This window comes from Patiria miniata, unplaced genomic scaffold (genome assembly GCF_015706575.1).
Source record: "Patiria miniata isolate m_02_andy unplaced genomic scaffold, ASM1570657v1 HiC_scaffold_3, whole genome shotgun sequence".
Taxonomy (NCBI): domain Eukaryota; kingdom Metazoa; phylum Echinodermata; class Asteroidea; order Valvatida; family Asterinidae; genus Patiria; species Patiria miniata.
This window is the reverse complement of record NW_024037069.1, coordinates 35,051,582-35,075,219: the sequence shown is the minus strand read 5'-3', so window position 1 is coordinate 35,075,219 and position 23,638 is coordinate 35,051,582. Positions and strand designations below refer to the sequence as shown.

At 41.1% G+C, this 23,638-nt stretch overlaps 2 protein-coding genes across 6 annotated transcripts; one reads left to right on the top strand and one right to left on the bottom strand.

Moving 5' to 3' along the window:
- The first annotated feature begins 403 nt into the window (after window positions 1-403).
- On the top strand, window positions 404-11,708 carry LOC119738361 (cholinesterase 1-like). The gene is made up of 9 exons (XM_038213227.1): window positions 404-873; window positions 5,133-5,292; window positions 5,526-5,603; window positions 6,391-6,509; window positions 7,201-7,371; window positions 8,202-8,451; window positions 8,603-8,981; window positions 9,417-9,589; window positions 9,815-11,708. Exons 1-9 carry the CDS (start codon window positions 502-504, stop codon window positions 9,925-9,927), a joined length of 1,815 nt encoding a protein of 604 aa, XP_038069155.1. The 5' UTR covers window positions 404-501; the 3' UTR covers window positions 9,928-11,708.
- Window positions 11,709-11,930: 222 nt separating this feature from the next.
- Window positions 11,931-22,836, bottom strand: LOC119738362. Of its 5 annotated transcripts, none has more exons than XM_038213231.1 (7): window positions 22,507-22,831; window positions 18,216-18,265; window positions 15,840-16,181; window positions 15,230-15,457; window positions 13,908-14,177; window positions 13,414-13,556; window positions 11,931-13,123 (listed from the first exon to the last, which is right to left on the bottom strand). In XM_038213231.1, exons 3-7 carry the CDS (start codon window positions 16,147-16,149, stop codon window positions 13,052-13,054), a joined length of 1,023 nt encoding a protein of 340 aa, XP_038069159.1. In that variant the 5' UTR covers window positions 16,150-16,181; window positions 18,216-18,265; window positions 22,507-22,831; the 3' UTR covers window positions 11,931-13,051. The 5 variants fall into 5 exon arrangements, with proteins under 5 accessions (XP_038069159.1, XP_038069158.1, XP_038069156.1 ...); XM_038213230.1 differs by lacking the exon at window positions 18,216-18,265 and adding an exon at window positions 18,378-18,425 and having other exon boundaries at window positions 22,507-22,830; XM_038213228.1 differs by lacking the exon at window positions 18,216-18,265 and having other exon boundaries at window positions 22,507-22,832.
- Between the last annotated feature and the right edge of the window lie 802 nt (window positions 22,837-23,638).

The window sequence follows — 23,638 nt, the reverse complement described above, 5'->3', positions numbered from 1 at the left end:
GCCAAACTGTAATTTGCTATCTATTTTTTTAGCCGGAAAATCATGTCACTGTAAACATAGACTTGTAATCAGTCATTGAAAAGACCACAAAATGTAATGTCACTCAGTAAATAATGTTTATCTTTAATTGATATAATGTCTTTGTAAGAGTGAATCATTTCATGAATCGAATCCACACCGTGGGTCAAAGGTCACTCATTCCCGTGATGCTTTGTTCTTGAGCAAATGTTGACAGTGGCCGCGCCAGTGGAAATGCCAGTCACTGGTTTCACCAAAGTGCATTGTCAGTGTCAGTATGTCAGAGGTCCTCCCATTATGCTTTGCTCTTCAGCAAATATTGACAGGAGCAAAACCACGGTCACTATTAATAGTTTGGTACTCATTTGGTTCATAAGTACAGGCAGTGACAACAGCAACACATAATCGAGTCTGTTACAACATTGTGTTCTTGACAAGAAAACGTGAGATTTAAAAGTGTGCGATTGCATAGAAATCTGCACCATGGGTAGCAAGTGTTTTCCCGTTCAAGTCTACTTGTTACTCGGTTTGTTTGTGACGCTGAGTATCGTCCAATCTCAGCCAATCGTAACCGTAGAACAAGGAACACTTATGGGTACCACCGAGACCTTTGAAGAATCCGAGTTCATCGGAGTGAACAAGACCATCGATGTGTTCAAGGGCGTGCCGTTCGCCGAGCCGCCTACGGGACCGCTGCGTTTCAAACCCCCGTCTGCCAAACAGCCGTGGGATGGTACTTACAACGCTACGTACTTCAGAGACGCTTGCGTACAGAGAGAATTTCCATTGCAACCACTACCATCCATGAGTGAAGATTGTCTACATCTGAATATCTATGCACCGAGACCAGCAATAGTAAGTGTTATAGTTTCTTTTTCTAATAAGCCACATGGCATCATTTGCTTTATAAATTTCAAACAGAGAAGATAGGGAAAAACCGTGCACAACCATTTGATCGCGAAACACAAATAAGTCATTATTCGCCAAGTTCGGGCAAGGACCGTTAGTCGACTAGTGGTTGATTTGTGACGTATCGTACGCCTGCGCACTGATAGCAACGTGCGAATGTCTCTAGTCAAATGCTAGTCTGGTTCCCAGACCTGACAATTATTCCCGACGCTCACGTCTTAAATTGTAGGTCAGGCAGCCTCCGTGGCTAAAAATAAACATGACGACATTAATGGCCCTTTTTCAAAGCGCGGCTTCGTTTCCGATATCGCTTTATCCCTTGTAGCTTTTAATGTTCTGATCAAATCTTTAAATAAATCACTTGCTTCGTAATATCAAACATTAATGATAATACAGTTTGATGTTTTTGTAAGATAACATTGAGTAATGTTGATCTGGAATCTTCAAAATTACGGAACCAAATAGCACTGTTAGCAGGCGGAGCCGAATGGAGACCGAGTTTTGGAAAATCTCGGTAACGGTCGTCAAATTCAAAATTGTACATGACGCAGCAAAAAGTTCGCCCGTACGATCCGAGTATATTTGATGCACAAAATCGTCGTTGAATTTCAAGTTTTCTAAATGAAATCAATGAATATTAATTATCAACTCATTTAAAATAAAATTAATAAGCAATTAGCAGTTAATTAAACCTATATTATATACTCGGAAATACTCGGGCGCTATCCGATTGTCGACGAAACGACTTCGGCAAACTTCGGAAATTTTCGGAAAAAGGAGGAATTCCTCCCGTTTTAGTCACGTGACGTAAATTGTAATACATTGTATTACCGGAGGCTACCGGACCTAAGATTCATCAGGAATAGTCGGAATCTTTTGGTCTGGGAACCAGACTAGTCAAACGCTGGTCAAAATGTCATCGCAAAACTTCTGGATCCTGGCTCTCTGCTAGCGTTATGAATGCACGCGGCTATTGGTTACCAGCGAAGCAACCAACCCCAGTAGGCTGGTTCCAAATAGTCGACTAGCGTAGTCAACCACCGTCGACTAGACAGAGTTCGGGCAAACGTTAGTTAACCATTGGTCAACCGTAGTCCTTGCGCGAACTTGGCTATAGCTCTCTTTATTTTCAAAAATCACTCAACTGACTGGTCGCTGGAAATCTTCTACACTTCTTGATTTCTTCTAAATGACAGCAAGCCAGACGGAATGGTTTCATGGGGAGTTAAGTACCAGTATGATCTTTGTTTAATTTATTTACTTTTTTTCTGGGGGGGGGGGGGGGATAAAATGCAAACGATCCTTTATTCCCTTAAAGCAGTGGCGTAGCCATGGGGGGGGGGGGGCGTGGTCGCCCCCCCCCATGAAACCTTGTCGCCCCCCCAGTCGCCCCCCACTGAGATTTTGAGTTTCTAAGAAAAATTATCATTGATCTCAATCTAAATAGTCGCGAATGATCCACATGATGACCACTGAAAAACGACCCTTCGACCGGCGACCGCGGACCAGTAAGCTGACAACCGACGTGACATAGTGCATAATGATAATCTAAAATGCGTATTAATAAATACCTTGGAGAGTTGATGGTTTCTGATTGGTCGAGACTCGATCACGTGGCCGGGCATTAACGGTGATAATGGACCGGCTTCAAAGATCAAGCGAATAAATGGCCCCTGAACCAGCATTGATCAAGCCCCGTTCAGCCCCATGCAAGCCAATGATTGGTCAAAATATAGTAACAGTCCTGCGGTGTAGCTTGTAACAATAGAGCACTGCACATGCGCTCAACCCCCATCGCGTGAGACTGACGCGCGCGTACGCAACACAGTTGCTAGGGATGCGTGCGTGCGCGCGCGTAAGGAAGTTTTGAAACGACATCGGGATCGTACAGCAGTGCAGTATATACTGAGGATGTTTACGACGAAAGCGTAGATCTACGATTTATTTTCTTTGAACACTTCACCCACCGACATATTTACCTTTCCTAAACCAAGCATCTTTGTAATTCCGGACACAAGGAATGTGTAAACGAGATTTCAGCTTCCTCCATCAGGTAAAGATATGAAAACATTGTTGTAATTTGTTTCGCTACGGCAGCAGTTTCTGAAGTTGAGTTTACGTCGTTATAGCTGTTAAGCTAAAATATGGCCCATGAACATGAACACAAAAAGTCTGGAAATATCGCCCCGAAAAAAGTCACAAAATTGGAGCATTTTAACTGTTTATTTCGTTTAAAAGGTATTTATTAATGGGAATAACAGTGTGAGAATCCGGTCTTCACTGTGTGATAATGACCGGGTGTGGGGGTGACCGCTGTTAATGGACCGAGACGAACAGCGGTCACCCCCAAACCCGGTCATTATCACGCAGTGAAGACCGGCTCCTCACACTGTTATTCCCTTATTAACACCCACTGCACTGCTCGCTCACACCACGGAACGCGTAATATAGACAGGTGGTCCGTGGGTCACACAGTTTCAGTCAGCGATATCACGCGAATCGGCCACGCACAAACTTTTTCCTCCATTCATATAAGCTAAATAATAATAATAGACCAATTAAAATTCCTTGAAATCAGTGGCGTAGCCGCGGGGGGGGGGGGGGGGGGGGCGTGGGGGGCCCATGAAACCTTGTCGCCCCCCCCCCCCCCCCCCCCCCCCCAGTCGCCCGCCACTGAGATTTTGAGTTTCTAAACAAATTATCATTGATCTACATGGGCGTCAATCCAGGGGGACTGGTCCCCCCTACTTTTTGAAGGGTGGGGGACACAATAGACCGCTTGCAGACGCGTTCGATAATCGTCGCGCGAAGGCGCGCGACGCCATGTTGTGGGACAAGCGCATATCTATCAATACACATTTTGTCCCACAACATGGCGTCGCACTCCTTCGCGCGTCAATTATCGAACGCGTCTGCAAGCGGTCTATATCAAATGTCCCCCCCCCCGATTTTTGAACTCGTGTCTCCTTTACAGGACCCTATTATGTACTACAATGTATCTTTTGCTTAGAAAATATTGGTTTAAGTGGTCAGAAATTGCCTCAGATAGCACCACAGAGCATTTAGAATCCAATACGCCTATAGCTCAGAATTCTGGTAGCTGGTTCAATGACTCCAACCTCGAAAACAATGTTCAAAAAATGTTCTTATGCCTTTAGCTGAGAAAACCTCGAAAATTATGTTTAAATTGAAGATAATTATTGGTTAAAGTGGTAAGAAATTGCCTCAGATCACACCACAGAGCATCGAGAATCCAATTTGTTTCGGGGCCCTTAAAGGTAGAGTCCATCATTTGCAGCCATCCGAAAAGTAACTGGCGTAATTATTGTTGAAAAACTAACTTGGTTGAAAGATAGTAAGGAGACTAAACTCCCTGTGAAATTATTCTTTCTGGGAAGCTGTCATTTTGAAGTAATCAACGAAAGAAGGCATTTCCAACGGTGATTCTTAAGAAGCACCGTAGGAAAATTTAAATTAGTAGTTCGTTTTGTTATTCAGCGCAGCGCGCACAAGTATTCGAACGACGCACACGCGCGCGCGGTTGTTATAATTCGTCGGATCAGTGCGCGACGTCGCGTATAGTTGCAATTCAAAACAATTCAAAACATGATTCAGTAACTTTTGATTTGAAATTGAGATCTTAGAATGCTGTTTTTCTCGGAATGTACAGCTGAAGCTTAGCTGAAACTTCATCAGGTTAGTTGCTCAGTATCCTTCATTAGATTTTGAACTCTTTTGTTGCTTCAAACGAACAAAATGCACAAATTACAAATGATGGACTCTACCTTTAAGCGGTCCCCGAACCCCACGCCTATAGCTCAGAATACCGATAGCTGATTCAATGACTCCAACCTCGAAAACGATGTTCAAATAATTATCTTTTGCTAAGAAAATATTAGTTAAAGCATAGAGGAAGGTGATAAGAAATTGCTTCAGATCACATCACATCTAGAACCCCCACGCCGTAAGGGCTTCGCGCTTCGCGCTTCGCGCTTCGCCCCAACATGACGCCCCCCCCCCCATGAAATGTTCCAGCGCCCCCCCCCCCCCCCCCCCCCCCCCCCCCCCCCCCCCCACTGAAAAATTCCTGGCTACGCCACTGCCTTATAAGTAATATTGTAAATTTTCTGATTGAAGGAGAATTACTTGGTTGCGCAGTGTAGGCCTAGGTGTGACTTTGCTATCCTATTTTCACATTTCTACAGCAAGAGGGCGCTGCAGTGATGGTCTGGATCCATGGGGGCGGATTTGCTGCTGGTTCCGCCATTACGTCGAATCATCTTGGACAGCCATTGGTCGCCGTTGGTGACGTCATAGTCGTGACCATCAACTATCGAGTGGAAGTCTTCGGATTTCTTACAACAGGTATTTCTCAAAATGCTCTAATAGGAATTGCTTGGAAAGAATGAAACTGGCTTGAAGAAACTTAAAAAAACTCAACTTATATTACGACATGACCAGAACATTGGCTCGGAGAGCGCAGTAGGCTTTTAAACTCTTTATTAGGCCAGTTACAGACATATACCGGGCAACTAAGTTTATGTTTTCCATAGGTACAAGTAAACTTGTTCGTTTCTTGTCTCATTCCTTATCAATAGGTGACGAGGCGGCGCCCGGTAACATTGGCCTACTGGACCAGGTCTTTGCCTTGAAATGGATTAAGGAAAATATAGCAGGTTAGATCACAAATCGAATGCTGCACCTGTCGACACTTCGTCTTGGTTTTATAGGTCGTGATGATCAGGGAAATTAGAGGGGATATAAAACAAATTGAAATAGCTCCACCTTCCGATTCCATTCCCATCACAATCCATGTTCCCTCATCCACCGCCACCCCCTAAACCTCCAGATCCGCCACAATTTCCTGCGTCCTCTTCCACATGATTGAAAACATTCGATTGATTTCGAAATAAAAAAAAACGATTGAAAATAATAGAATCTCTCGAATTCCCAGGAAAATTGTTTATTTGGTCTGTTGTCTCGTAACTTCAGTAAAATGTTTCAAAGAAGTTTTTTTGACAATGTTAGTCTGTTATATTAAAGACATACAGGGTCATTTGAGTTTCATGCATTAATTTTTACTCGTGTCCAATAATTACACCGATCAAGACTCGAAAAATGATCTTCAAAACCTAACCTGCTAAAGTTACAGCTCAGTGGATATTACACTCTTTGAGAAAACACCATGCATAACCTTTTCATCTGAAATTCGTCAATAGCACGATTTATTCAAAAGTCGGTCAATTTAACATCGTTGGAAATCACCTACAACCGTTGATTCCTTCTAAATGACAGCAAGCCAGACGGAAATTTTGTATTGGTGTTTAGTCAATGTTTAGGATTTCTTAATCCAACTAAGCTTTTGATAATAATTTGGTGGATTACTTTTGGGATAAATGCAAAAGATCTTGCATGCTTTTAAATAACCTTCTGGTGTCACGACGTTGTTGTCTCGTCCTCCAGCCTTTGGCGGTGACAGCGAACGGATCACAATCTTCGGCGAGAGCGCTGGGGGAGCTAGCGTCAGTTTACTGCTACTGTCTGAGCTGGCGCAGGGGCTGTTCAAAAATGCTATCTTGCAGGTGAGATTTGTGGACTCAGACCGGGAAGTTTTTTTCTGCGGCCAAGAAAGTCGCTGATCATTACAAGCAGGAGAAATGTATCTGTATAGTCAGGTTCCCAGACCCATAACTATTCTGTCAAATCGTAGGTCAGGTATCCGCCACACTCAACAATAGAGCATGACTCAGTAAAGCCAAACCCTCGTACAAAGTACAAGTGCATACTCGGGGTACCGTACAACGTCCACACCGGGCATTTAATACAGATGCTTGGTAGAACGCATGACATCGAACAGTTATGAACTCAAAATGTTCAGAACAGATAACAAGCAAGACAGGTATTCTGTTGGCAAATAAACATTGTTTGACGCCCGGAAATACCTGAGCTCTTGCGAAGCCTCACGCTTCGGATATTTTTTTAGGGATCTTGAAATGAGCCGATATCTTAAGCCTCACTTCGTGTTGTGGCAACGCAGTGGCGAAGACAAGGGGGAGGGGAGGTAAGGGGGGGGGGGCAGCCGCCCCCTTACCCTATAAGCCCCATGGTTTGATAACGAGACTAACAGAACTTGTCCCCCGTAACACCCAGCCCCCCCCCCCACACACACACATACACACCCACACGCTCCATCCCCAATGGTGACAGCCCTGGCTACGCCACTGTGGCAACACAATGGCCAGGTGGTTACCAAGTCTTGTTTGTCGTATACAGAGTGGCACGGCATTTTCTCGATGGGCGTATGCTGATGGGAACAGTGAGCGTCTTCGACAGCAGGCATTTGATAGGGGAACGAAGTTGGGTTGTAATACGCAGGACAGCGTTGCCTTGGTCGACTGCTTACGAGACAAGGACGCAATGGCTGTATTGACTGCAATTGAACCGGTAATCCATCGTTCAAAACTCACATCAAACTTTTACAAAACTTTTCATAACTTCTTTCCTAAGTATATCATCATACTCTTCATTTACAGTGGGGACTTCCCGGCCACATATGGGACCCAAAAAAGACTGGTTTCGAATTAGGAAAGCCCTCTAAGACAACTGAGTACGAATACTTTGTCATGAGTGCGAGACGAGTACGGGTATTTGTCTTGTGAGTACGAATACGAGTTTCTCATGAGTACGAGTACCAGAAAAATATACTCGAGTACGAGTACGGGAACGAGTTCTACAACACTGGACAAAACTCAAGGGCTGACATGGCTGTTAAAACCAAGCTTGAATATGTAAGGTACTAGATAGGCTGCGTATAGGTTATATAGACATGCGGCCAATTTCATAGAGCTGCTTAAGCACAACATTTGCTTAAGCACAAAACGTCTTGCTTAATAAAATCAGGTTACCTGCCAAAACTCCATGCAATTGTTATGCTAAGTAAACAACAGCTGAATACCGGTCACAAGCAATGCACATCACATGGAGTTTTGGTCGGTAATCAAGTTTAACTAAGCAATGTTTTTTCTTGCTTAAGCAAATTTTCTGCATAAGCAGCTTTATGAAATTGGGCCCAGCAGCAGACTGCAGAACTCATCGAATCAGGATAGCAATGGCCTCCCAATTTGGAAATTTCATTGGTTGCTGTTGCGCCGTGGCATTCTCCTCCTCTTTGTCTGATTGGCCAGGTTTTAATGAGCACAAACTCAGCATTAAACTCAAAATCAAAAAGTATGTGTGTACAAATATGACATAATATTTTCCCACCTCGATTTCAGACGGGCTTCACGTCTATCGTCCCCCCAGTGGTAGTAGATGGCACATTCTTGGTAGACACGCCTTCCAATCTGTACTCCACTGGGCGATATAACCACGCCCCATTACTCCTTGGTACTACCAGAGACGAAGCAACCCTTTTCGCCTTATACAACCCGTTATTCATTCCATTTATGACGCCACCAGAGCCCCCAGTTTTGAACAAGGAGATTTTTGATCAAGCCCTCTCTGCGGAAATAGCCCACTATTATGGTGAGATTTAATTTACCATCCAATTCTAAGCTCGATTAATACATATCAGACTAAAAAACCAATCAATTTTGAAAAATGATACAAATGGAAATAGTTTGTGCGTGAAGAGGTATTTTTAAGACTGACTTTGGACAATTACTGTTGTCTTAAGGTGGTACGGAGGCCTCTAATGACCTACTAGTAGACGCTATCAAGCAGGAATACGTTGACTGGTCCCAGGCTGATAACGCAGACGCTGACTACTTACAGTCGTACTTGGACTATTTCACCGATGAGTTCTTTGTCAGCGGAACCGACCGAGTGGCGCGCTATCACGCCCAAAGTGGCGATAACGTGTTCATGTATCAAATGACACGGGTGAGCGACAGTGTCCTCCCGCCATGGCTGGGGGCCACGCACGGTAGCGACCCCTGGTACGTATTCGGCTGCCCGTTCTCATGGGAGTGCCAGCCATCCCCGGCCCAGAGTCTGGACGACATGGCGCTGTCGGTCAAGTTCATGGAGTTCTGGACCACTTTTGCCAAGACTGGGTGAGTATGGCTGTAGATTCCATGCACTTGTGAGTACCCCCTCAACGGGGAATAATGACTAACTTAGCCCATACTGAAGGACAACTGAGCGCCATTGATACCGTACGCGCACCGTCACATTCATCACATTTTGTTCTGGGTCTTTTGTTTACCATAAAGCGCTCTTCATGTGCCAACTCTCCCACAACATTCAAAGTCAGTCGCTAAGCCCATGCTACAGGGGTTCTCGCCACGCTTTTGTCTCGTTTGAACATGGAGCTAGGAAAAAGATAATTTGAATTTGAGAAATATGAATGTTTTGGACAGACAAAATGTCAGAATAATTAAAAATTATGCAAATCCGACTTCACTCTGAAGCACCCTCCCTCGGAAGCTACATTCGGTAATTAGAAAAAAACCCGACCAAAATGACAGTTTCTTTCTTTCTACCCCCAGAAACCCAAGTCTTGAATCAACATCGGAGTCGGACATGGGCTTCTGGCCAAGGTTTACCATCCCGGAACTGGAGTACAAAGAACTAGACTTGAACCTCACGACGAAGAGAGCCCTCAAGAGTCGGGAATGTCACTTCTGGAACAACTACGTGGTCCATCTCAGGGCCATAACGGGTAATCAGTGATTCTAAAAAATATATATCCTCATATGTTTTCCCCAGAGATTAATTAATGCATTTACACAGACGTAGGATGTTTTTGGTTCCACGACATTAATGCACTTGCGTTTATAGCATTTCCCATGCGCTTTCATCACAGGTATTTCCTGGGAGTCATTGAAATATTTTAAAGAAAGAGGACATCATCTTTGATATTTCCCCTCTTTCTGTTTGATTGCAGCTGATATGGAGACTGCACAGCTTGACTGGAAACAAGCTTTGTACAATTGGAAGTACACGGACATGGCGAACTGGAGGGATGAATTCGACAAATATAAACAGGAACTGAATTAAATCGGGAGATGACTGCTGTCGATGAATGATTGCTTCTTTTCTGGGGGGGGGGGGATGACCAACTTGCAACCCGGCGTCAGTTTTGTCTGTTCTTTTCTCAAAGCAAATGTTAGCGCCAGTACCTCACCACCGCTACTAGTATATATACCCTTTCAACGAAGACTACGCTTTTAATGAACATATAATTGTGGCCATTTTGTTTTCTGGTCCTCCCCCCCTCACAAAACCTGCCGCGCCGAATTATAAACAAGGACGGGAGACTCAGAAAAAGGGTTATCGGTAATAACTATGTGGATCTTACCTCTTGAATGGAAACCTTCCCCCGTGTATGTCCATACGCACAAACATTTAAAATTTCGCGAAAAAAACTTAGATACTCATGCGTTTTCTGTTTGTAAACAACTTGTTTAAGCGTCAATAATAGAGATTATTAGGTGTTGCGTCTTCAAGAATGAAAGCGTTCTTTGAACCGGTGGGTTTTGGAAAGAACTTTTATTTGACAATGAGGAACCAGTTAGATTTTAGACTTGACACCACGTGACAAGAAATCTCGTTGGAATCACTCAGTCTCCTGATCATGACGAGCAGAGCATAGTGTCCAATAACGTTAAGATTCCACCGGTCTTTCCAGAACTATTTACAAAAAGAGATTTCTTGTTGCTACATGTAGTGCAATTGCAAACTTTACTACAATTTATTTTCTTCAGCATCGACAAGCTTGAAATCTTTACGTCTTTTTAGCTTTTCAGCATTGGGTTTTGGCATAATTTTGTTAAAGATGCATCCCCCACGCTGTACAAAAATGGATTCGTTTTGTTTTAATCAAAAAACTACTAAATTCCGATTTTTTGCGTCTACAATCCTCTTAAAAAAGAGCTTTCAATTTGTACACAAATAAACCGCCGAGAGAGCCAAATTATTGTCTGACAGCCAATAATTCGAATTTTATGAAAAACATTTTTGAATTACTAAACGATGATGAATTTATTTTGTTCAATGTCTCATTCAAAAGTGGAAAACTTTTATATTGCTTGGAAAAGAGCAATTGAAAAAAAGTATTTATTTTTCGAGGTGAAACGCGATAATAGCATGGAGAATGCATCTTTAAGCTAAACTTGCTGGTGTTGTGTATAGACTTGCTGGTATTTTACGAGTAACGCTTAACATGAATTTGTACAACAACGAACTCTTTCACTTTTTTGCTTTTAAATATATATAATTTTTGTTCACATTTTACTTTTTATTGACAATTTCGATTTAGAATCACACAGGCTAAATAAGAGCTGCACATAGGCAAGAGTTTTAGTGTCCATCAACTCAAACCCCATTGGTAGTTAAGGCTTCTTGAAACACTGATCATCAAAATAATAAATTGAGTTAGTTCTTTCATGGAATCCTGGTAAGTTTGTTTGTCGGGTCGATCCTATACTTGTGGTTATATAAACAGCCGATTTGCGTTTGTGAGCACACCCGTAACAGAATGGAAAAATCCAACTACATGTATACAATTATTTGTGCACGCAACGAGTTCATGTGATAATAATTTGCCCGTTTGGTTTCCGTACAAATTTCCGAGTTCATTGTGTTTCTGTTACGAACTCCACAAACCAATGTGTTGAAACGTTTATTTCCGCAACTGCAATGTCCACACAGTGAGTCTGTCCAAATCTGAGAATATGGCCCTACACTTAAATATCAGTGCAAATATATATAAACCAAAACCTCCGATTTTTTGCGAAAGCAAAATCCACATTGGTTATTTAACGTAAACGGCAAAGATCTAAAAATAGAATCAGGATGTCACCCATTGTGAACAAGGTTGAGTATTTGTTTGCAGGTGGAAAGTCCCCTATCTTGTAATTCTTCCTGGGATTTCCAGACATGCTTTTTATGGGACTTAAAACGGAAATCAAGTATGATGCTTTCCCTCTTACAGGCGCACATCACTTGTAAACAGGAATCAGATCTACATGTACGTGAAATGTGCGGCAATATACACTTCCTTATAGGCTTATTTGTATTCAAGCTTGCCGACACAAAAAGAATACATTTATTTTTTTGAATTGTGTACAAAACAAAGAACACGCCGTTTTTGCAAATATTAAGAAATTGAAAATTCTTTTTTTTTGGGTTGGAAACCGTGAAATCGTCTGTTTAGTTATTGTGAGGCATTTCAATTTTAACACAAACAACGTGCGAATATTTCAAAGTCACATGCGATTTGCACCAGCAGTTGATTAACCACATGGAAAACAACAACCTTTTCTTTGCATTCTAACCCAGTTTACCACAGAGTACAGGATTAATCTGTCGATCTTATATTCTATTACAAAAAAAATCATGTCTTGGCTGGAAAGCAAAAAGCAAAAAGCGATTTGAATGTCACATGAAGACGCCAGCGTTTTACAACAAAAGTCTAAAAAGAACACTAATTTGTTCACTTTTATAGTAAAAGAAATAACCACATTTGTTAACGTTTATTACAATCTAGCTTATCTGTAAAAAGAATTACAAACAAGAGTACAAAAAGTAAAAAAAAATCATAATCATACAAAATCTATAGAAAAATCCTTATATAAAGCATGGAGCATGGAGGTAGGAAAATTCTACGAAAAATGAACTCAGACTTGCATAGTTTGCTTTCATGAAAGCACTGCGCAGTGATTGAACTTTCCACATAGAAAAATATTTAAAGTAAAAAGTAATATCAAGCTTATTTGGCAAATGGAAAAACCTATAATTCCACATTAGAACACATGATGAGTCGCTATGTATCTTATCACAGAAATCCCTTCAGTTACCTCTCATCCATACTCTTGTATGTGTAAACATATGACGCTTCCCGTAGCTATTTTAACAACTGACTCATACGTCAGAAGCAAAAATATTTACAGTTTAGCAAAAATATTTACAGTTTAGCAAAATATTTACAGTTGTTAGTCAGCCTCTGAGTTTTTCACATGTGGCTTCTTTAAAACCACAATGACTAAATAGCATGAAAACAACATATTCTTCACAGAAAAATAAACGATTACTCTTTTGTTTCTTATCACACAGAAATCCTTGTATTGTTATCCATATACTTAGTCTGAAGATGATTCAGAATATATTAAACGGATTCAGCTTAAGACGCTCTGGAGATATCATACTTAACGTTTGGCATCGGCTTTGCCGTATCCTTCTGTCTTCGGAATAACTGCAGAAACAGAAAAATTACCAGATGTACATCTTATTCCCAATCCCGCATTAATCACACTACAAAATTCCCCAAAGACGGACCCTTAGAATGACAACAGAACCAGATCCATGTCTTCATTTAGTATCAGCACTATAGCTTCTCATGAAACTCTTTCCGCTACATTATGATCTAGTGTTATCATTATTCTACTGTCAATTTGGATCAGTTTAGATGATGTTGCCTAAGCCACACAAATGGGCAGGGAACAGTTTTCTAGGAAGCTAGCTTCTACTGAATACAATACTTACCATGCAAACACATGACATGCAGACAGCACTACACAGGAGTGACATTGAGGATATCACCATCGGCGCAATCATGAAGACAGTTGTCTGGGTTCCAATGGAGTAGTCTGTTCTCACTACTTCCCCATCCAAAGCCGAAGTTGTGCCTTTGAAGAAAAAAAAGAATCACGATTTGACTGATGCAAAAAGTGTTCCAACAATTTCGCTTTCTCCGCATCCCACTCGCGTCCTCCATACCTATTTAAACGATTTCATTCATTTCGCCTTCCCATTTCCTGTATACACTTGAACTGGATGCCATAGGACTGAAAGTAGGATCAAGACGATCCAGATTAAAATTCATTAATCAATAAGATCGAATTTTTACTCTAGATTCCACTGGATTTATTTCTTTTCCCCAAGTTGTTCAGTTCAATCAGAAGTTAGAGTGAATTTTCACTCTTAAAAGTCTGGTCCCCAGTTTCACTTTTTGAAAAACAAAAAAGAGTAAAGAGAACCTGTTTTATCATGAGTTGCCGTCGTGTCACGAGTTGCCGTCGTGTCATGAGATTCCGTCGTGTCATGAGTGGCCATGGTGTCACGAGTTGCCGTTGTGCCATGAGCTGCCGGTGTGGGGTGAGTTTTAGTAAGGCGAACCCTCGTGCGCGTACTATTCCCCACAGCAACACCCACTGCCTCACACACATATTCCGCATCATCGTCTACCGAAGGAACTTGGATTGATGCTGAAGTTGAATAGGTGTTGTTCCTCAACGACGAACCTGATATTAAGGGTAAACAATCAAGTACAGGCAGATCTCTGTCAAAACGGTACAAGCCTAGCAAGCTGGTCCCAGAACGCACAGAAAAACCTATTCAATTCGGACGATTCACAATGCAGTGCGCCACCAAAAGTTTGCCACGGAGAGTCCCATTTTTCAAGTTTACGGTTGACAAAACACGGCTTATTTGAATGAGTGTCAGTTGACAACTTGAGCTAATTTGTTATAGATTGGGGCATAGCGTTCCGCCGCCTTACAAAAACACCATATTGATAAAAAGAAAAGAAAAGGGCAAACAGATACTCAAATCATAGTACGCTTACGCAACTACTGACCGGAAAGCTAACAATTTCAAATTTCAAAATGAATTTGTCGACCATCTCCCACAATGCACTGCGAAAATGAACTATCCGTGGCAAACTTGTGGCGCACTGCATTGTGAATCGCCCGAATTAATCCAAAATGGCTATTTCATGATCTGGTCTACGCAATGGGCCGGAATTAGCTCGTTTATTACGTCACGGGTATTTCTATACTGTACCACTGCTTGGCTTACAAGTGACAGTCAGTCAGTTAGTGAGATAAGGTTTTATGTATTTAACATTATTGGCTGGCACTCTAGATCCAGCCAAAAATATTTCGGTTCGTCCGAACTTCCTTGCAACTAAAACGACTCCCTTTGTACCATAGGACCCATGTCATAGTTAGGTTGCATTGTACCACTTATGTACACCAGCTTTAACGAATTTAACCATATCGTGAGTTCACGATTCAAGGGAAACTTCGATCAAATTGGTCTAGAGCTTAAGCTTTTCACACTTCAATGGAAACTGTTAACACTTCAATGGACAGGACATTGCTTACCCATGTGGGCCGGTAGAGTAACAGACCAGTTCGTCTTACGGGCATAAAGCTCTTTTGCTGTCCGTGTCTTTAAAGTGAATAAATTTCGTATGGCTAAAACAAAAGTTAGGCCTATTTAGAAAATGATAATGATTTTGGGGCATGGAACTCAAAAATAGCATGGGGAACGCAACTTCAAAAAATACGATGCTTACTCGTGTAGGCCGGTAGAACTACAGGCCTGACTGTTCTGTAGGCGTTCAGTTCCGTCTTCCCGCCCAAAAACAGACGGATCCACCTCAATTCCACGGCAGGTTTGACCTGCTCCATGACGCAGGTCAGGTTATGCACCGTGCTGTCGTGTCGTACTCTCACCTCGCACGTGTTTGCGTCGTGGTCTTGATTGCAGCCGATGACGGTAGGATATGGACGACTTGGGGAGACTGTTGGTTGAATTAAGAGTTGACAACAAAATAGACTGGCGGTTATAATGGAAAACTTGTCCAGGACTCCACACAGGACGAAGTAAAGGGAACCAGACATCATTATCATTATCGACCTGGGTCCAATGGGCCAATCTTCATGGAGATTCTAGGTACAGAACCTTTTTAATGTTTTTTTCTAATTTCATTTAATTCTTTTTTTTTTGGAGGGGGGGGGGTAATTTTAAATATCCCCCGGGATAACGTATTATTGCTTGTATTTATATAGCAATGACAAATTATATATTTTTGCTTGGTCTTGTTTTGGATATTTAAAAAGAATTTACAAATGCGGTTCAGTAACATTTGAAGCAAAAAAATACATATCACAAAATGGACTCACCTTTATTACGAACTTCAACCTGTCCCTCTTCTATTATTTTCAAACGCGGTTTCAACTGAAAGTAGTAGGTTCCCTCACAGGAGGCGGTGACGTTCTCAATGATGAGATTGAACTCATTGTCGATATCATAGACGCCCTCTGGGATCCCGTTTTGGGGAGCCACCCATCCCAAGAAGTACGAGATGAGCAGGGATGTGCCGCTCGTTGAGCCATAGTACCAGTACATTGCGTCGACGTCACCCGGCGAGATTTGGCGAGATATGACGAGAGGACAGGGAACGATCCCTCGTTGGCCTCGTTCCAAGAACATGGTTCCATCAGCGTTCGCTTGGACGAATCCGCCTTACACAAAATAATGAACAAGAAATGATATCTGATTTCATTATACATCGTATAAAAAAATTTATATGCTCTGCAAAAAGTTTCCTTGAGTTTTACTTTTAAAAATAGCAACCACAAAAGATATTAGTATATATATATTTAAGAAACAACCAAACTTCTTAACGAAGGAAATAAATAATAAGAACACGTCAAAAAAAATAAAAAAAATAAAAAATTAAAATAAAATTAAACAAGCAAGAAACAAACACAACAGATAACTATGCCATAACATAAATAGAGATATAGCCATCACGATCATGCACGCAAAATATCAAAAACAGGACAGAAGATAATTTTTAAACGAATGAATAAAAACTGAAACAGTGAAAACAATAATCAAACAAACTAAACAAAAATGACAATAAAAAAAGTAATTGAAAATCTTGCATAAAAATGTGTTATTAAAGGGATAGGTTAGAATGAAAATATAAACATCTTCTTCTTCTTCTTCATTCATTCATTTTCATGATGACTTGATGAGTTGGGCCCAACAGTCCCTGTCGAGCATAGTGTTGGAAAGAGATGGACCACTCAGACCAGTTCGATGGATGTTTTCAGGGTCATGTTGGGACGACCTTTTCGTCGAGGGACTTCAGGATTTCAGAGTAGAACTTGACTAGCTGGCTCATTATGTCGATAAACGTGACCGGCTAGCCGAAGGCGACGCTGTCTGATGGTGGTGGAGATAGGGGGAAGGGCACCATACAGAACAGAGTTAGGGAGATGTTGTTGCCAAGAAACGTTCTGTACAGCCTGCAACATCCGTGTATAGGTGCCATCAATGGATGCAGAGATCTGTTTGGTCAGGGTCCAGGACTCGCAACCGTAGAGGAGGATGGATTCTACTGAGGTCTTGAAGATCTTAAGTTTGGTGGTCTTGGAGATCGAGGATCGCCATACTTTGATCAGTGAGAACAGAGCAGACCAAGCTTGAGCTTTTCTACACTCGATGTCATGAGCTGTGTTGGTGTAGGAGCCCAGATACTTGAAGTCACCAACTTTATCAAGCTTATGCCATCTAGTGCAGTGACGTCATCAGAGGTAGATGGGTTGATGACCATGTACTTAGTCTTCTTTGTGTTAAGGGAGACCAACGGACTTGCAGCAAGCTTCTACTTTATGGAGGAGAGATTCGGCATCAAGGAGTGTGTCAGCAAGCAGACTAATGTCATCTGCATAATCTAGGTCGGATAGGTATTGGGCAGGGTGTCTACTACTCCTACGGCGTGAGAGGGTGAGACCATCGGTTACATTTAATGCTGTCCACAGGGCATAATCCAGAACTATGATGAATAGGTAGGGGGCGAGAGGATCACCTTGAAGAACTCCAGTGTTGACGGAGAACGAATCTGATTCACCTTCGGGAGTGAGAACAACAGCACTTGTATCTTCATACATAATTTTGATGGCATTAAATATAAACATAGGACATGCATAATGAGCAATTGGACATAGATGGGGTGCCAATTGAATGAGTTGGGGCCTGAAAGCGAGAGTTGAGAGTGCAGGTTTATTTTGTTAATACTTTTGTACAATTCACACATTCTGTTATAACGCCAGCGTAGAGGGAGTGCAGTCCATGTGAGGGCCTCGTGAAGTTCTGCGATATGTGTCCTATAATCAGCAGTGAGGATCAATCTAGCGAGGCGATTATGCAATTTGATGAGTCTCTCTCAGTGTTACCGTTTGAACAACTGGACCACACAACGCTACAGTAAAGGAAAGACCATGGCACTACTAAGCATTTTAAATGTGGAAGCAGAGAGGCAACACTAATATTAATTTGGTCTTGAATGACGACAACTTTTGGTTGATTTTAACAGAAATTCTAACCCAAACAATTGGTTATAGAACAACCCAAGTTTGGGTAGTTGCAGTTTTCACCCTTTCATGGGTTAAATTAACCCAGGCAATTTTGTTAGAGATTTTCTTAGCGATGAAGTCAATTTGAGCAGACCAGGATAGACAGGATAAAATTGCCCAAACTGTGTTTACTTGGAATTCCAAACCGGTGTTATTTAACCACATCAGAAATTCTCGGCCAACTGCAAATAGTTATAATTAGCAAAATTAATAATTAGTTTGGTTAAAACAAAATTGCAATTACATTATTGTGCATGTTATATTAAAAGAAATTGAAATTTTGTAATAACTTACAGAATAATAATAAAAATACCCACAGCATTTCTCATCAGTTTACCGTCCCTTTAATGGAAGCAAAACATCCAAACATTTAAGAATTAACTTTTTTTTTACTAGAATTACTAAAATTGTCAGTGCCTTAATGTTTTTTTTCTCAGAATCTTCTTCGATTTTCAAATTAGCAATTAAGGCGTTTTAAAAGCCGGTATAGGCTTAAACTTTCAAAGTTTCCAACTTGACAAAAATACCCTAAAACATTAAAACAAACCGAAAATGAGACTTGAATCGCTTATAATCATGAAATAGTCTTGCTTCATCCCATTCAACAGTTTAAAATGAATGAAATAGATTCAGAGAACACGATCTCGTGTCTTTCTCGTGAATAAGGTATATTCCCGACGCCTTGACGTCTGTACTGTAGGTCATGCAGTCACCACCGGGCTAAAATGAAACATGATAGGCCTTTTTCAAAGCTCTGCTTCGTTTTCTTTTTGGCTCACCATTAAAATCTTTTAATGTCCCGAACTTCCTATAAAGTAAAAAAAAAACCCACTTGCTTTAAAATCATACATTTTGATATTTCTGTAAGAAAACATTTATTTAATGTTGAACTTGAATCTTCAAAGGTTAGGGACCAAAATAGCAGGCAAAGTTGAAATGGAGATAATGCCATGTTTTGGAAAACCCCTAACTCCTTATTACATTGGGACTGTGGGAAATGTTGCAACATAACCTCAAAGTCGGCGTTCATTTGTTTCTCACCACATTATATTTTTCTGTCTTCAGGATTTATGGCATCCTGTTTCGGTTTAAAAACAATAGTTTAATGGTATCAGATTTCCTGTAGTGGGATAGGGCCCTGTCAAATCAACGGAAATGGGGATCGTATGTCAAGAAATCTGATCTGAAATGGCGTGTCCGTTGTTTATCACCCCTGAACTATACCCAGGTCAGCCCTGCCTATAATAATAAACCGCATTCTCCCTATGACTTTCAAATGGATTTAATCTGACATCTATTACAATAATATTAACTTGGATTTCATGAGTCAGGTTTTATAAAACATTTCTATTAAATAGATACATGTATACATGTGAAAGGGGAAAAGGCGGTAGCTACTTTGCATATTAATTTATGCTTATAAATGTACATTTATTTGAGAAATGGCTGTGATGAATTCGTTGATCTTAAAAACATGGGCTTAGACACTTCGTTTGATACAATTTGACAAATTCCTGCGGAGAATAGGCTTCCCTATTGTGAGGCACATTTAATATCACGATGAAAACGATAATGTGGGCCAGGGACCGCAAAAGTGAATCCAAAGTCACTGTTGCTCGGAAACGGCATGCGGACCCGCACATAATGACAAACAAACAGGACAAAAAAGGCAAACAAAATGCACAAGAAATTTTTTTTCAAATGGCAGGGAAATAACACAATAAAGGGAAGCCCACAGATTAAATAACACGGTAATAATACGAAATCAAATGATGACGTCATCATGACATCACTTCAATTTTCATCTATAACACATCCAAGTTTAAATTCAATCAACCTTGTAGTTCTCTAGATATAGTCTTTAAAATGTACACCTTCAAGATGACGTCACATGACTTGTGATGATGTCATCATACGTCACGTGTCCATGCACGACTTACTATGGGGTCCATGTCTATGCCAAGTTTCATCAAGATTGAAGTCTGTTTATTGTCAAAAGTGGCATTGAGAACGAAACGTGTACAAAGTATATGGGGTTTTGGGTAGAAGAACAAGCAAAAGAAGCAGAAGACGAAAAAAAACCCCCAAACGCCAAACTAGGGCATTTCCGCCAAACTGGGGCATTTCCGCAAATGTATGACAGGACATACATTCCAAAAAGGTGACCGGGTCGTACCCAATCAACCAATGACGTACCCGATCACCCAATGACTGAAGAGCCCGTTTGAGTTTATGTCTCTACTGTTTTGTCATTACAGAAAGCACACATAATTATTATAACGCATACACAATCATGCACAAAGGAAGGTCCGTACTCACCAAATTGACTGCATGATGTTACACACGTCATTGATCAAGAATGTATAACTTACCGGACAAACAAGGAAGTTTCGACAAAAGAAGATGACAGGACCTACAAACAAAACAAGGACACAGACAAAACAAAGACAGAGTAATCTAGCTGCCCTTCACATGGTGCAGGTTTTGGCAAATCTGTCTCGAAACCGTGCGTTTCCTGGAGAAAAATGGCGGATCTATCGATAAACACTAATGCAGGGCGACAACCACCGTACGTCCCAGGGGCCTTACTTTATTTTCACTTTCGTTTTCAATGGTAAGCCCTGGGAATGGCAGCTTGCTGAATGGCAGTATCCTGATTCGAAACCGCAATTAGCAAGACATTTAATTATATCGTGTACTTGGTGCTGTCACTTCCAACGTGTATTACATGCTTTCACGCCCATTCAGTGATCTCAACCCGATCACTCTTTTGATATGGTACAAATTGATCGCTTTTTTCTCTCGACAACGATCCTCCGCGGGTATTCTTCAAAACTGTTTATGGTATGAACTTGTAACTTTCAACACCCTGATCTCGAGTGGTGAATATTAGTCTGACGTCATGATAACGTCATCGTGCATCAAACACACGCGATGTTTGTTCAAAATATGAACACTTTTGGTTTTTTATAACTCATGAAGAAAATAAACGATGACATTCATACTTTGTGATCTGATGGACCAGACCTTGAAAAACATTTTTGATCACCAAAGTGAAAGTCATCTGACCTTTCCTTCCAGGGCTACCGGAAGGTCAACGTTAGGTGAACTCAAAATATAGAAATGAGCCTCAACTCAAAACAAACTAAGATTTCTTCCAAACGGTTGATAATAAAACCTGGTATGAACTTGGACACCGGTCTGAAGATGTTATAAACTTTGTGACGTCATCATGGTGTCTTCTTGTATTAAGTTACAAGCGATATAAGGGCAACATTTTACAAAGTAGTTTCAACTATATCTTTTGAACTAAAAAGAATATTGTGCTCATTTTTTTTCACAATAGTGTAATGAACACAATATTCTGTGCATTGAGCAACATTTCTGATTCCCGGACACAAAACTGCTTGACCTTCACTTCCTCTGTTTAGTGGGAGTACAATGAAAACTGAATATAACTTGAAAACGGAAATATTTTACTACAGACAACAAAATAAGCTGGACACCATCTTCCCATGGGGGCGCTGTTCAAAACCATTTAGACCATGGCTGCATTAGACCATGGTTGGACAATAACTACCGTTATTTGCTTTCCAAGGGACGTTACAATAAAACAGCCACTCACGGAAAAATAAGTTTTCGTGAAAAATAAGCACACAATCGCGTATAAAAGAAAATAGGGGTCGTCATCTTATAAGTTATAGTCGGGAAAAAATCGTTCAAAAAGGTCCCCAAATTTATGTATTTATCTCAATTTCTAGGAATCTCCTCATGTTGTTTTGTCTCGAGTTGTTGAACACTTAGATTATCTAAGTATATTCCGAATTTCAGCTTAATCTGTTGTTGCAAACGCTTGTGTTACACCTTAAACTATCTCCAAGCAACATCTTGACGAGGATTTTTTTGGCCAACCAAACTCACGTTCATGGTTTTCAGGTTGGCTTGCATGCTTGGCCGATTTTGGGGCAACAATGACGAAGCGTATATTAGCTTATTTATTAGCATCACTCGGCGTGACATCGCGTGGGTCTCGGTATCGACCAATGGAGGCCGGCAAAAAGGGTGATATTTATTAATAAATAACTCGTTAAGGAGGCTATTCTGCAAATTTTTACTGCACATCATAATGGATAGGCACCTTATTAATGGTGTGAGGCTTGCAAAGATTGACAGATATTGCAAACACCAGTGTTACAACTTAAAAAATGCACGTAGCAAAGCCTATTTTTTTCAATTTCATCGGAAAGTACTGAACATATCACAACGACTAGTTGGATCATTGTGAGAGAAACAAACCCTGAAAGTTGCATGAAGCTTAGGTACGGTCTTCCAAACGGGAGTAATTGATTTTCAAAGATTTCGCCCGCCTGGGTGAACATGTCTGTGTGCATGTTGTTTCACTCAAAATAAAGTATTACGTAACCTTTAGAAATCGGCCTTCGCAACCACACGGTTGGGTAGGTTGAATCCCAGAAAGTCAGCCACATCAGGCCGGGGCCACGACGGTCCAGGATGCCGTCCAGTAGCACCGTCAGCACCGGCCACGATCCAGCGATGATAAGGAGCACGTCGGTACAGAACCATCGGGAAGATGATGGCTCCACGCTGCAGCGCTACTTGAAATCGTACATTTATTTTGGGGTATACACAGTATACTGTACCAGGCTATAGCCGTGTCCAAATGACTCGACTTGGCAACGCCTTGAAATTACACACGTGTCTACGGCGAGACTCGGGTGTAAGTTTTAAGCCGCAGCCAAGTAATTCAGACACGGCCTTATATAGGGTATTTACCCGCGCGTAGCAACTATTACAAGCATTCATAACATTCCGCAAATTGTGGTGCGGGAGGAACACGTACTAATTAACAGGATTAAAGCATAAGGCTTTCCTATCCTGGAAATACTTTGTCGAAATAACGCGATAGTATTGCGAAAACAATTGCGAAATAAATATACAGCAATGATTATTGAGAAATAACGCAAGAACGATTTTGCGAATAAACGAAGGAATGCTATATGTCTTTTATTGGCCTACACTCAGACAAATTCTCACGGCATAGTTTATGATATAGTAAATGCGATGTATACAAGTCTACCAGAGGGCATGGTGGATCATTCATTTTCAAATGGGATTGGTGAAGGTTTTGAAGTCAAGACAGAGACAATTAACAGGGACCAAAGGGCCTAAAGAAATAAAGCAAGACTGTATGACAAACGTTATTAGTTTGTTTAATCTTCAGGAACATTTGGGATTTTCTCCCCCACGGTATTGGGATTTTGTAATAACTGATAAAAAAATGGCATTGGTCAGACGGACTATGGTGGTTAACCATCGAGTCAGCCTAGAATCAAGACTACTCATATGTCTATGTTATGTGTTATTGTCCCAGCCAAGTGGTAAACATGACTGAGACTGAGGTAGATCCTAATGGACCATGGTACATCCTTCAGAGGGGGTGTCACTTAACGACACCGTTTTCACGAAGAGGTGAATTTAGTATATATTTCACTGCCTGAACAAACATTCGAGATAATCGCGTTTTAAGTTGGTCC

What these genes read in the sequence shown, in the direction of transcription:
- LOC119738361 (XM_038213227.1), top strand. Translation starts at nt 502, where the DNA reads ATGGGTAGCAAGTGTTTTCCCGTTCAAGTCTACTTGTTACTCGGTTTG. An exon ending in TCAAAAATGCTATCTTGCAG is followed by an intron (nt 6,510 to 7,200) that starts GTGAGATTTGTG and finishes TGTCGTATACAG; the next exon opens with AGTGGCACGGCATTTTCTCG. An exon ending in CCATCTCAGGGCCATAACGG is followed by an intron (nt 9,590 to 9,814) that starts GTAATCAGTGAT and finishes GTTTGATTGCAG; the next exon opens with CTGATATGGAGACTGCACAG.
- LOC119738362 (XM_038213228.1), bottom strand. Translation starts at nt 22,570, where the DNA reads ATGTGGCTGACTTTCTGGGATTCAACCTACCCAACCGTGTGGTTGCGA. An exon ending in GGCAACTCATGATAAAACAG is followed by an intron (nt 13,557 to 13,907) that starts GTTCTCTTTACT and finishes TTTTCTTCAAAG; the next exon opens with GCACAACTTCGGCTTTGGAT. An exon ending in GCATGTCATGTGTTTGCATG is followed by an intron (nt 13,124 to 13,413) that starts GTAAGTATTGTA and finishes CTGTTTCTGCAG; the next exon opens with TTATTCCGAAGACAGAAGGA.